Source organism: Saccopteryx bilineata, chromosome 5 (genome assembly GCF_036850765.1).
Source record: "Saccopteryx bilineata isolate mSacBil1 chromosome 5, mSacBil1_pri_phased_curated, whole genome shotgun sequence".
Classification (NCBI taxonomy): Eukaryota; Metazoa; Chordata; class Mammalia; order Chiroptera; family Emballonuridae; genus Saccopteryx; species Saccopteryx bilineata.
Genome location: NC_089494.1, coordinates 156,716,128 through 156,730,121, shown reverse-complemented (window position 1 = coordinate 156,730,121; position 13,994 = coordinate 156,716,128). Strand labels below are relative to the sequence as shown.

Below are 13,994 nucleotides of genomic sequence, written 5' to 3'. Positions count from 1 at the left end.
TCAGTGTAGTTGGGGTCAAATATATGAGGCAGAAAAACTATAGAAGTATGGGAAATTGTGTGCATACTATAATTACTTGAAAAGTCAATTTTGGTCATTGGGTGTTAAACACGGGAGAAAAGAAGTCCGGCAAATATATCAATCGTATAACACGACCTGTTTAAATCGCGGGGGATGGGGGGATTCAATTTCCAATGTGCTTGAGCTGGATAATGAATTGTTTCCTAGACAGGTTTCTACAGGAGGGAAATGTGTATGATGAGTCTCACGCAGTCAGCATTCTGAAGAGATCTAAAGCCATGTTACCAAAACAGAGAACTTGAATTACTGTTGAGAACAGTAGTATTGCCTGAAATAAAAACGGGTTAGCCATCTGAGGAGAAATGGGTGAAAAGTTGGGTAGGGATTCTGAGTGGGAGAATATTTGTTTATTTGTTTATTTGTTTATTTATTTATGGGGGTGAAGGTTTTAAAAGATAAGCACCTGGAAATCTGGATGCATGCCTATGTCAGAGGAAGCACAGCCCAGCACAGGAAGAGCTCCCAGTGCTCCTTGAAGGGAGATCAGCTAGTCGTGCCAGGCCTCTGGGGCCACTCGAGGGCTGGGAAGTGCTGGGGAAGCTCCGTCAGCATTTACTGTAGATACACACTGGATAGCATTTTGGACTATTAAATCTCTTTCTAAATATGACACAAAAGGAAAGCCGAGACTCACATCACAGGCCTGTACTAGCGTATGGATGTCCTGGGTTTGATTTATAGCCAGGGAACACAAGAGAAGGCACCATCTGCTTCTCCCTCCTTCCCCCTTCCTGCCTCTCTCTTTTAAAATACATATTTGGTTTCTTTGGTATAAGAGATAGAATTTAATTTTGGTAAAATTTTAAATTCATGGAAAAATTTAAGAAATAGCTCCTGAATTCCTTTATCCAGATTCACCACGTCTTTGCACGTTGCCCCATTGCTTTCCCTCTCCCCCTCCCTCACTCTCTCTGTCCTCCTTTGACTTGCTCACTCCCTTCTTCTCTGAACCACTTGTAGCAGTCTGAAGACACTGCATGTCTTTACCTCTGAAAACATCAGTGTTCCCAAGAACAAAAACATTCTCTTACAAAGCCACCTGCCAATTATGAAAAATAGAAAATTTGACGTTGGTGCAATACACTGTGTAATCATTACTCTTTTTTCAAAAGGGAAGACGCTAAAGTCAAACACTTTGTTCTAAATATAGCATTCACCGTGTGCCACAGAGTTTGGGGATTAAGTATTCTTATAGTACTATTTTGTAATGGAGTAAAGGAAACCAAGTAGGCAAATATTGCTTATTACCTGCTGATGCATTCGTTGTTTCGTAGTTTATTAAAAAGCCTTCATATGCAAGGTCAGAATCAGCCACAAACACAAGCTTTAATGAATTGGTACTGCTGGTAAGAGAGGGTGGGACCGATTTTCCACAATATCTATTTGATACCAAGAAAGAAAACAGGCTTCAAATCTTTTAGTACATTTGAAATGACATACCAAAACTAGGACATGTAAAAAAATAAATAATGTCCCCTATTACCCTTAAAAATACAAATACCTTTTAGGCACAAACATTTACTAAATTGCAAAGACCTTTTTACTCATGATTACTTCCCTGAAACACTTTTATATATGTACCTACCTTTATGACTTGTCATGTACAAGTTTAATAAAATAGAAATTACAAGCCGTATAGCTAGGTTGCCATATAGCATATTATTGAACTTATTTATAGAAATATAATAAACTTTCACAACAAAGGGAAACCATATATTATAAATGCACGGAGCATAGACTTGAGTCAGCTCTATCATTTAGAGCCACTGTGACTTTGAGCAGATCACACAATCTCTATGCCTCAGTTATCCCATCTATGAACTGGGGATGAGAATAGTACCTATTCCATAGAGCTGTTTTGAGAATTTTATGAGTTAATATACTGTATATAAAGGACTTAGAACAGTGCCTGGAATAGTAACCCTATACAGGTAGAATCTTTAAATAGCTGGTCTATGCAGAGGTAAGACTTTGATCACTAAACCATGTTAACTTTTTTGCTGAATAAAAGCAACTTTATTCAGAAAATTTATTTTAATGATTCTAAAAGTAGAGTGTGATAAATGACATGCCACAAGCATTTTTCTAAAGAAACACCAGTAAGGAAAAGTGACTAGAAAATAGAAATCTCAAATCGAAGTATACTTGGTAAAATTAACCAAATGCAATGACAGAGGAAAACAACAGAAACCAAAAATAATAGAAAATGTTGGATATGGGAAGTGAATTAATTAATTTCTGAGGGAGGAAAAAAATGGTGTATAACACAAATCAGCATTTAAATCAATTTGACATCTTAATCAAAATAAAGGCAGAAAAATTAATATTTTAAATGTCTCTGTATGCCATGTCTGCCAAATTGGGCAAGGTCATTACAGTAGTTTATGGCACTCACAACTACATATTTTTCAATGACAGAGTCAAGTACCATAAAAAAAAAAAGAAATGGTTTCAAAAATAAAAGATTAAGAGAAATAAGAGCAAAAGGTAAAGAGGAAGACTAAAAGGGGGGAAAATACATTTCTTTAAGAAAGGAATGGGCCTGGCCAGTTCACTCAGTGGTAAAATGTCAGCCTGACATGTGGGAGTCCTGTCCTGGGTTCGATTCCTGGTCAGAGCACACAGGAAAGGCAACCGTTGGCTTCTCCCCCCTTCTCCTGCCACAGCCATGGCTTGATTGATTTGAGTACATTGGCCCTGGGCACTGAATGGCTCCATGGAGCCTCCACCTCAGATGCTAAAAATAGCTTGGTTGCGAGCATGGCCCCAGATGGGCAGAGCATCAGCCAGTTACCAGGCAGATCCTAGCTGGGGCGCATGTGGGAGTCTATCACTCTATTTCTCCTCCTTGCACTTAAAATTTAAAAAAAAAAAAAAAGAAAAAGGAAAATAATGGATAAGAGGAAAATGTTTAAAAATAGATGAAAAAATGAAATGCAAGAAAAGTAATTTTAAAAAATATCAGGAGATTTCCATTTCTAAAAGATGTAATAACAGGCTGGATGTAAACTTCCACCTGAAACAATTAAAATATATAGAACAATGGCTTTCAAGACACTAAATATCAAGCAGCAAAGGTAAACAAATGACTTTAAAAGCAAAACTGGACGTGATCAAATTGTCTCCAAGTAACTTAGCTACATCCCAAGACAAAGCATAAGAATACTTATAGGAATACATTAATGTCCAGTGCACAAAAACACAAAATTGAAAATGTCTGGCATCCTACTAAATATTGCCAGACATTAAAAGAAAGAGGAAAGTATAACCCATAACAGGAAGAAAGACTGACCAACCAAAACATGTAAGAAATGGCACAGATGACTAAATTAGCAGTCACACACATTAAAATAGTTATAACTGAATCCCACAAATTTAGGAAGCTAGAGGAAAAAATTAATGTGCAAAGTAGAAACATGAAAGATAACGAAAGATGGCCCAAACTAAAGGTCTAGAGATGAAAACTACAATACCTAACATGAAAAATACACATGGTAGGGTTAACAGCAGAACAGACATTATAGAAGAACAGATTAGAACACTTGAATACATAACAATAGAAACTTTTCAAAATGAAACACAGAGAATGATGCAAAATTTAAAAAAACAGAGTATCAGTAAGTTGTGGGACAATATCAAATGGACTAAAGTACAAGTAATCCAAGTCTTCAAAAGAAAAGGGAGACAGAATTTCAAGTATTTCAAGAGCTAATGAACAAAAGTGTTTCACATTTGATAAAATTATAAGCCCTCAGATCCGAGAAGCTCAATTAAAGCATTATGCTGACTAGGAAAAGCCAGTTTAAAAAAATAGGTTATACAGTGTGATTCCAACTCCAGAATATGCAAACTGAAACAATGATAGAAAGCAGGCTAGTGGTCTCCTGGGGATAAGGAGGAAAAAGGGCCTGAGGATAATGGATATGCGCAGTATCTTGATGTAGTGATGCCTTTATGGGTATACGCATATATCAGAACTTAATTATGAAAGACCAAGGTTACAGAGTAGTGATGTAGAAATGGTCGTTGAGAAGCATGTTAATCTCATCTCATTTTCATAACACAACATGGTGGATTTTTAATTCTTCACTGAAGCAAGAAAATTTTTGTGTGAAAACAAAACAAAATGAAATAATCTCACCTCCCAAGAGATGTCCCAGAGCCTGTGTCATAAACATCCAGATAGTCATTTGTGCAATTGTAATGAAACTCCAGATTAAACCTCCTGAATATCAAATTGATCAGGTAGCCAGGTTGGACTAATATATGCCAGGTACAGTTGATACCATGGGGGTAGATATTTGGGTGACCAGGACTTTGAATAATTCCTGTTGGCTCTGTAAGAACTTTTCCACATGCTGTTGAAATAAAAATAATTGTTGGAACAAGTAACCAACAAGTTACCTGAAATTCAAAATAAAATAATCTGATGATCACCTCTTAAAAGCTAAAAAAAAAAAAAAAAAAAAAAAAAAAATGTTTTTCTTATCTGCCACTTCAGATAACTTGGTTTTTCTCTAATTAATAGATATCAATTAACTATTGATATGCACTGATTAAGAAATACATATTTTGCCTTTGAGTGTGCTTAAAGTTTTACAGCATAGATGAGTAGGCATCTACAGTATAGATAAAATTTTATAATAATTTATTTCCATTGTTTACTTATTCTGAATCAAGTCCAAGAGGCAAAGCAGAAGAATCTATCACTTACCCAAGTTTGCAGTACTGAACTTAGCCATGAAACCATGATTTTCAGTAGAAGAACTTTTCACAAATATGACATAAAGAAAATTGTACACGGATGTTATAAATGAAGGTATGTCTGTGCCACAATATTTTTTATTTTCAGTAGATCCCAAAATGGAATTGCTACCAATCTAAGATTAAAAAGATATATTCAAATTTATTATAAGATACTTATTTTTAAAAACTGCTTTAAGAATAAGTATTTCTGAAACGTTTTTACAGGGGGTCCTTGGGTTATGGCACAGTTCCTTTCCTACGACAGTAACGTAATCCGAATTTTGGTGTAAGTCGAAACACACCCTAGCCTGACACAGACGGAACACTTGCACTTTTAACAGTCCAAAATGGGATAAGTAAGCATACTGGGGGATGCCAGCTCCCTCACTCATATGCCACATTACTGCGTATTTTTCCTCTGCATGCAACCTAACTAGTTTGCCCATGTGGTCCATAAGTACGATGCTAACAACTTACGCAGAAACACTCACGTTTCAATTTTTTAAAGTTTTTAGGGAGTGAGCATCCTAAACTCAAAACGCTGTATGTTGAGACTGTCCATAACCCGAGGATCCCCTGTATTAGTATAGTAAAAGTCAATTTCAGAATATTTTTTCTCCCTTGAGTAACTTTACGCCCATTAGCAATCATTCTCCTCAAACCCCAGCTTTAGGCAGCCACTAATTTATTTTCTATCTCTACAAATTGTCTATTCTTCATTTCAAATAAATGGAATTATACACTATATAGCCTTTTGTGACTAGCTTATTTCACTTAGCATGTTTTCAAAGTTATATGTCATTATTTCATTCCCTTTTTTTTTTTTGAGTGAGTGAGTGAGGGAAGAGGAAGTAGAGACAGACTCCGCATGTGCCCGACTGGGATCCACCAAGCAAGCCCACTAGGGGGCGATGCTCTGTCCTATCTGGGGCTCTTGCTCTGTTGCAAACAGAGCCATTTTTCCCCTGCACCTGAGGTGGAGGCCATGGAGCTATCCTCAGTGCCTGAGGCCAACTTGCTCTAATCAAGCCTTGGCTGCAGGAAGGGAGGAAAAAAGAGAGAAGTGAGAGGGGGAGGAGTGGAGAAGCACATGTGCACTTCTCCTGTGTGCCCTGACTGGGAATTGAACCTGGGACATCCACATACTGGGCCTATACTCTACCACTGAGCCAACCAGCAAGGGCACTTCATTATTTTTAATTCTATATAATATGCCATTGTGTAGATAAAGCATATTTCATTAATTCATTCATTAGTTGATGAACAATTAGATCATCATACTATTTTGCTACTATAAATAATTATTGTAGTCACTCTTACACAAATTTTTGTGTAGATACGTATTTTATTTTCTTTGAGTATATACCTAGAAGTGAAATTGCTCCATCAAATAACTTTATGTTTAACTTTTTGAGGAACTGCTAACTTTTTCCAAAGGGGCTGTACCATTTAAATGCTCACCAGCAGTGTACAAGTATAAAAGTGTTTCACTTTCTCCAAGTCCTGTCAGCATTTGTGGTCATCTGACTCCTTGATTACAGCCACCCCAGTGGGTGTGAAGCACTCCCTCACTGTGGTTTGCCTTGCATTTCCCTTATGATCAGTGATGTTGAGCATCTTTTCATATACTTATTAGCCATTTGTATATTTTCTCTGAAGAAATATTTATTCTTATTTGTTACATATTTTAAAAATTAGATTATTTTTAATTTTAATGAAGTCTGACTTTTTTACATTTTTCTTTTGTTTGTATTTTTTGTATCATATCTAAGAAGGCTTTGTCTAACCCAAGGTCACAAATACTTACTTCTATGTTTTCTTCTAGGAGTTCAGGGTTTTAGCTCACATATTTAGTTCTATGATTAATTTAGAGTTAATTTTTGTGAATAGTGTAGAAAGGGGTTCAGTTTTATAACTTTGTGTGTAGATATCCAGCACCATTTGTGTAAAAAAAAATTTTTTTCTCATTAAAATGCTTTGGCACTTTTTTCAAAAATCAATTGACCAGGAAGGTATAAATTTATTTTGGGATGTTCAGTTCTGTTTTGTTTTTTGGTATTTTTATCCTTACTCGAGCAATATACATTTTGATTACCGTAGCTCTGCTCTAAGTTTTGAAGTCAGCAAGTGTGTCTTCCAACTTTGTTCTTTTTCGAGAATGCTGTGGTTATTCTGGTTCCCTTGCATTCCCTATGAATTCAGCAATCAGCTTGTGAATTTTTGCAAAAGAGCCAGCTGGGATTTTGATAGGAATTGAATTGAATCTTTAGAGAAATTTGGGAGGTATTGGCATCTTAACAACATTTAAGTCTTCTATTCCATGAAAATGAGATGTTTTTCCATTTATTGAAATGTTTTTGCATTTACTTAGGTCTTTAATATTCTTCAATGATGGTTTATAGTTTTTAGAATACAAGTATTACACATCTTTTAAAAGACGTATTCTTCAAGGCCCTGGCCAGTTTGCTCAGCAGTAGAGTGTTGGCCTGGCGTGTGGAAGTCCCAGGTTCGATTCCCGGCCAGGGCATACAGGAGAAGCGCCCACCTGCTTCTCCACCCCTTCCCCTCTCTTTTTTCTCTCTCTCTCTCTTCCTCTTCTGCAGCCAAGGCTCCATTAGAGCAAAGTTAGCCCGGGCGCTGAGGATGACTCCATGGCCTCCACCTCATGCGCTAGAATGCCTCCAATTACAGTGGAGCAACACCCCAGAGGGGCCGAGCGTCTCCCCCCAGGTAAGCATGCTGGCTGGATCTTGGTAGAGCGCATGCAAGAGTCTGTCTGTCTCCACACCCCCTGACTCCGCTTCTCACTTAGAAAAAATACAAAAAAAAATGTATTCTTTAATGTTTATTCTTTTTATGCTATTATAAATAGAATTGTTTCTTTGATTTTATTTTCCAAGTGTTCATTGTTAGTGTAAATTATTTTCTCAGTTTGATCCCCATATGCTGCAACTTGCTGAATTTATTTATTAGTTCTGATAGCTTGTGTATGTGTATATACTCCTTATGATTTTTCTATATACAAGATTATGTTATTTGTGAATAGAGGTAGTTTAATCTTTCTTTTTTATTCTAGGTGCATTTTATTTCCTTTCCTTGCTTAATGGCCCTCACTAGAATTTTCAGTATAATGTTGAATAGAAGTTGTGAGAATAAGAAACTTTTGTCTTTTTACTAGCTATAGGGGCAAAGCATTTGGTGTTCCATCATTAAACATGAGGTTAGCTGTGGGGGGTTTTGTATTTATTTGTTTGTTTGTTTGTTTGTTTTTACAGATGTCCTTTATCAGATTAAGGAAGTCTCTTGCTATTCCTAATTTGTTGAGTGTTTTTATCATGAAAAAGTATTGAATTGTCAAGTCCCTTCTTAGCATCTGTTGAGGTAACTGTGTGTGTGGTATGTGTTTATTTCATTTTACTATTAATGATTTTTGGATGTATACCCATTTTACATTTTTGAGATAAACCCCACTTGGCCATGGCATATAATCCTTTTATATCCTGCTGGATTCAGTTAGCTAGTATTTTGCTGAGGATTTTTACATCTATATTCACAAGAAATAGCAGTCTGTACAAACTAGTTTTGTTTCATGTAATTGATTTGAAGGTAAAATAACATAATATTTTAACACTATCCAATCAAATATAAATATTCAAAGATGTTTTACTCTTACTTCAATATAATCTGTATCACAGTGGGCAGAACTTCCGATTTCAAACCCAGTGAAGCTGAGAAGAACGACTTGGCCCTGGGGCTGGTGGACAGCCCACCTGCAGATCCTTTCTCCTGGATACACGTTAGGATAGAAGGGCGAGCGAATGACTCCTTCTCCAGTTAATTCACCTCCGCAAGCTGTAAATATACAAATGAGAGTAGTGTTTGCCCAGAGAGAAATGATCCTTGCCCTCAATTTTATTGCAAATTCTAATTAAGTGCAAGGATATAGTGGGATGTGACATTACTATTAGATTTTTTTTCTCTTGCCGCTTGAGGACATAAAATGACAAAATTATTTCAAGAAATTAAAATGTTACAATCAGGGAAATTATACATTTAAAAATTAAGGTATAAGTTTTCTTACCTACTTGATAAACTGCTCTGAAGGCAGCTCTTACAACAGAAGCATCCACTATAAACCTGACCCAGATACTGTTGGTAATGGATTTAATGTGAGAGAGGGTTTCATTGCCACAGACTTTTCCAAGTAACATATCATTATCTAAAACCTAAACAGAAAAATAAAATAGATCTATAATTCTAATCAGCAAAATTACCTTGGCTAGGGTGGTATTCATTGGAGATGAGAAAATAGCAGATTTAAAATGAGTTATAATCTAATTTGGGTTACATATTTATATTTGAAAGTAGTGGATAATTTTTTTTTCAGCACAATAGATTAACACTAAAATTAATGACAAAATCTTAAGCCAAAAATATTCAAAAGCAAAAATGTTTTCCTAATAATTTTCACAATATCAAAGAGAAAACAAATGTATAACTTTGGACTATTTAGAAAACAACAAAATATGAGGACACAGCATATCAAAATATGTAAGTTTTAGCCACATCTGTAATCAAGTCAGTTATAGATTAAACTGCTTTCATTTCTGAAAGAAAAACAGAGAATTACATGAGACAAGAGAAGGAGACTCTAAGGAGTCCACTTAAAAATTTAAAAAAGTATTGAAATGAGAAATAATAAAGTAAATTTTAAATCAAAATCTAATAAATAAAATACAAAAGAAAAAATATTTCCTGAATATATTCAAGAACTGTTTTTCAAAAAAGGTTCAGATATGAGAATATAAAAGACATATATTTGGCAATAAAAATAAAAGAAAGTAAAGAAAATAAGCACAAATACACAAAATTTAAAATGACAAAGGTGATATAAATGCACAGACAACTGAAGAATTTGTTTAGTAAGATAATCTATGTATAATTCTACAATATGTTGTTGAATATTTAAAATGGTTATTTCCAGAAAAAATATAAATAACTAAAATTATCTCAAGGAGAAGGAAAATAAAATTGGAATAGACAGCAAGCCATAGATAAAATTTCAAACACTATCACAGAAGATGCCTTACTTGTTAAATTATTTTAAACTTTTAAGGAACAGATAATTTCCATATATAATTTATTCTAAAACACCCTCAAATATGGAACAATTTCCCACTAATTTTCTCAGAACCATCTTCCTAAATCTCACCATAAATACAAATGAAAACTATGGGTTGATCTCACCTATTAACATAGACATAAAAATCCTAAACCCAGTTTTAGAAAAAAGGAGTTCACTCCATTGTTAGGCTTACATACCAAATCAAATGTAAGAATAAATGTAATGCAAGATTGTCTGCAATGACAAATTATAAATTAAGCTCATCAACAGTTTCAAAGATAAATCATATATCTACACAGATGTCAAGAAATGTTAACATTCTTATTTCTTAGAAACAAAATTTTCAGAAAATTAGGAGCAAAAGAAAAAATGTTGCATATAATAAAGACCAATTGTTTTTATCAATAATCAATATCTTATAGTGTAGTGGCCATGTGCACCATCCATGGAGGCCTGGGTTAAGTCCCACCCCTGTCATAAAACTCCTCATTTAATAACTTTGAAGAAGTTACCAAGTCTAAGCTTAGATCAAGGAGTTGTTGAAGCAAATAGATAAAACAAAATGTAAATTCAACAGTAAAATTCCTACTAATAGAAAATGTGGACTATTATAAATCAAAACTTATTCCAGGCCCTGGACTATTGGCTCAATGTTAGAGTGTCGGCCTGGCATGCAGGAGTCCCAGGTTCGATTCCCGGCCAGGGCATACAGGATAAGTGCCCATCTGCTTCTCCACCCCCCACTTCCTCTCTGTCTCTCTCTTCCCCTCCCGCAGCCAAGGCTCCATTGGAACAAAGTTGGCCTGGGCACTAAGGATGGCTCCATAGCCTCTGCCTCAGGTGCTAGAATGGCTCTGGTCTCAACAGAGCAACGCTTCAGAGGGGTATAGCATCGCCCCCTGGTGGACATGCTGGGTGGATCCCGGTCGGGCACATGTGGGAGTCTGTCTGACTGCCTCCCCATTTCCAACTTCAGAAAAAAAAAACAAGAAAAAACTTATTCCATAAATATACATGATACTCCATATAGAATTATTGTAAAAGATCTAGCCATCTAAATGTTAACTTATTCCCTCAAAAAGGATGATCAAGGCATCAATAAACACCAGTGCCTGCTTCCGGGGATACCACTGTGAAGAGTGTCCCTAAGGAACGTAAGACAAGCAAGCCCATTTTTTTTAAAGTATGAATGTCATGTTTGGAAAAGTGCAGGGTGCTACAGTATTACCTCACAATGGTTCTTGGTTAGGCATTTTGGAAATCTTTGAAAGTATCTGCCGGTTTTGTTTTAGTTATTAACACAAGAGTAGTGAGCACTATTGGCATTTAGTTCCTGGAGATCAAAGATACTAAATACCCTGAAATGTGAGAGACACTCCCACACACAAGAATTCTCCTAGGTCTTGTGTGACATTCATATAAGTGACAGTTCTGTTACTAAGTATAAAATTTAGCTGTATCTTACATATTAAACACAATGTATTTTTGCCCAATTGTAATACATACTGAATTTTCCAGGATTATAAATCCTGTGTAAATTGAAAGAGGTTCTTTTTTTTTCCTTCCTGGCCATCTGCCAAGAGTTTAGTAACCACTTCAGAAAATTTGCCACCAATTTACCTGGTCTGGCCATGTCAGTCTGTGTTTGTACTATGGCGTTCATAGCGACTCAGGGGGCAAACATTTTACTACTTTTACTTTGTCTTCAGGTGCACCTTGCCCAGGCTTCTAACTTATTATAAAATAAGTGTATTTTTAACTTATTTCTCCTGAATTTTATATTTATAACTTTAAATTTTTTGTATTAGTGAGAATATTGAGGTTATATCATCTATGGATTTCATTTCAGAATGGTGAAAGACTGATATAAAAAGGTCTTAAAGTATAGGGAACCTTGACTTAACCAAAAACTGAACTCAAACAAGGGATTATGGAATACTTCTCTGTGGAAATAACCTTTAGACGGAGATTTAGAGGATTATCCAGACCTGGGGAACAGGCACTAAGGGGAAGATTTTGAAAGGATGATACTCAAAGCTGGTAGGGATCTGGTAACACAGTTATTCTCATCTGTAACTGATGGAGGTCCACATTTCTGGAAAATAATTTGACAGTATGTATCAAGAGTCTTCAAAATGTTCCTCGTTTTGGAACTCTAACACACTACCATAAGGAAATCATCCAAAATGCAGGAAAGACACACAGGGATTCACACCAAAGTATGTTCTATAATCACGAGAATTGAAAATATTCTACGTCTTGATAATAGGAGGGTAATTAAGTAGATTATGATACAACCATAGGATAGAGTCTTAAAAACAACATGCCTCTCCACTGACTCACAACACCAGTTCCTTCCTATGAGCTGTAACACAAAATTTTTGCCTAGGGTCATAAAATTATGCTAAATACCTCTCTAATCAAACAGAAAATTTCTGAAAGAAGCAAAATTTCTGTATCTCCTTTAGCACCTAAACACAGGACTTTATAAACAGGTGTCTAACAAATACTTGTTGATTTATTAATTTTAAGGCAGAGTATGATGGTTCGATTTTGTTAGAGAGGCAGACATATGACAATTCTTCGAAACCAGAAAGCATGAAACACAGAGTAAGATACCTTCCTGCTTTCTAATTCTCCCGGGGTCCATTTGCTTCTGCTGAAATTGTGGTCTCTCTTTTCTCTTCTGCCCATTAGAAGATGAGAAATAGGAAGAAAAACAGCCCAACAGCATCAGAGCCAGCTAAAGTGGGCCATTCCCCTGGGCCTCGCTAATGAAATTCAAGGGCGTTAGCAAGGAGAAAGGCAGCTGCAGTCCAAATGTTAGCAGAAGAACTTAGAGGGCTCGAGGGTCCTAAACCTAGAGGCACAATTGATTTTGGCTGTGTTTCTCTCTGTGTGTGAAAATGAAACCTCATTAATTCTGAAAGCCTGTATTCTCTCTGGACCCCAGACATAGCAATACCTTAAACCACAACCTCTTTGAAAAAGACATTCAAAAACAATTGACTAAATGTTCTAAAGTGACCTCAAACACTTTTGTAGTACATCTTGCATCCAATATTCTAGGATTTATGAATTTGTGACCCCTTGTCTTCCCTACCCTCCTCCCCCCAAATCCCTTTTCTTTGTGCTTATACACTGGAATAGACTGTTATTATTTCCCTGTGCTTACTGCCATGCGACTAGCAATGCCTCCCCATGGAGAATAAGGACTTCTTCCCACTGACTGAGGGTTTGGCCATAGGGCTTGCTTTGCTCAACAGAGTGTGAGCAGAAGTGATATGCAATTTCTGAGTAGAAGCTTTGCAGATCATTGCATTATTCAACAATCTCTTACTTGCCCTTCTCACAAGACCAAGAGCCTGAGCCTGAGTCCCAGTGACTCATGGGATAGGGAACAGATAAACAGAGCTGCTGCTGACCCCAAACCAACATGTTAACATGACCAAAGAATAAGTGTACATTGCTGTATGCCACAGAAGTTTTTTGTTTGTTACTGTTTTTGATTTGTTGCATTGTTATTGACTACTTGTTATTGCAGCATAATCTGGAGAAAGATGATCATATTTGAACATGGTTTTTCTTAAGAAGTCAGATGAAACCATGCCATAGTCACTTGCAAGTGTCACACCAAATTCATTCTTTAGACTCTGCAGGGGTCTCCAAACTTTTTACACAGGGGGCCAGTTCACTGTCCCTCAGACCATTAGAGGGCTGCCAAATACAGTGGTCCTCTCACTGACCACCAATGAAAGAGGTGCCCCTTCCAAAAGTGCAGTGGGGGCTGGATAAATGGCCTCAGGGGGCCGCATTGTGGCCCGCCAGCCGTAGTTTGGGGATGCCTGCTTTAGAGTGATCACATAACAAAGAAATGACAAGAACCAACTAAATTTTCTAGCATTCTGCGAACCAGATCCAGATTTCTCATTGACTGCCTTATTCATCCAGCAGCATTGATTGTTTCAGGCCCAAGGACCCAATATATAACCTGTAACTCACAATTTTTAGCCTGTAGCAAGAGCTAAAATTCACTGGGCCA

The 13,994-nt window shown here is 36.4% G+C and overlaps 1 protein-coding gene across 1 annotated transcript in view; it reads right to left on the bottom strand.

The window, feature by feature from the left end:
- Positions 1-13,994, bottom strand: part of CUBN (cubilin) — a 324,233-nt gene that overhangs the window by 273,869 nt on the left and 36,370 nt on the right. Inside the window, exons 18-22 of the mRNA XM_066279340.1 lie at positions 8,909-9,053; positions 8,501-8,679; positions 4,796-4,961; positions 4,223-4,439; positions 1,330-1,460 (exon numbers count right to left, since the gene is read on the bottom strand). Of these exons, the coding sequence (XP_066135437.1) occupies positions 1,330-1,460; positions 4,223-4,439; positions 4,796-4,961; positions 8,501-8,679; positions 8,909-9,053 (838 nt within the window). The remainder of the gene's footprint in view (positions 1-1,329; positions 1,461-4,222; positions 4,440-4,795; positions 4,962-8,500; positions 8,680-8,908; positions 9,054-13,994) is intronic.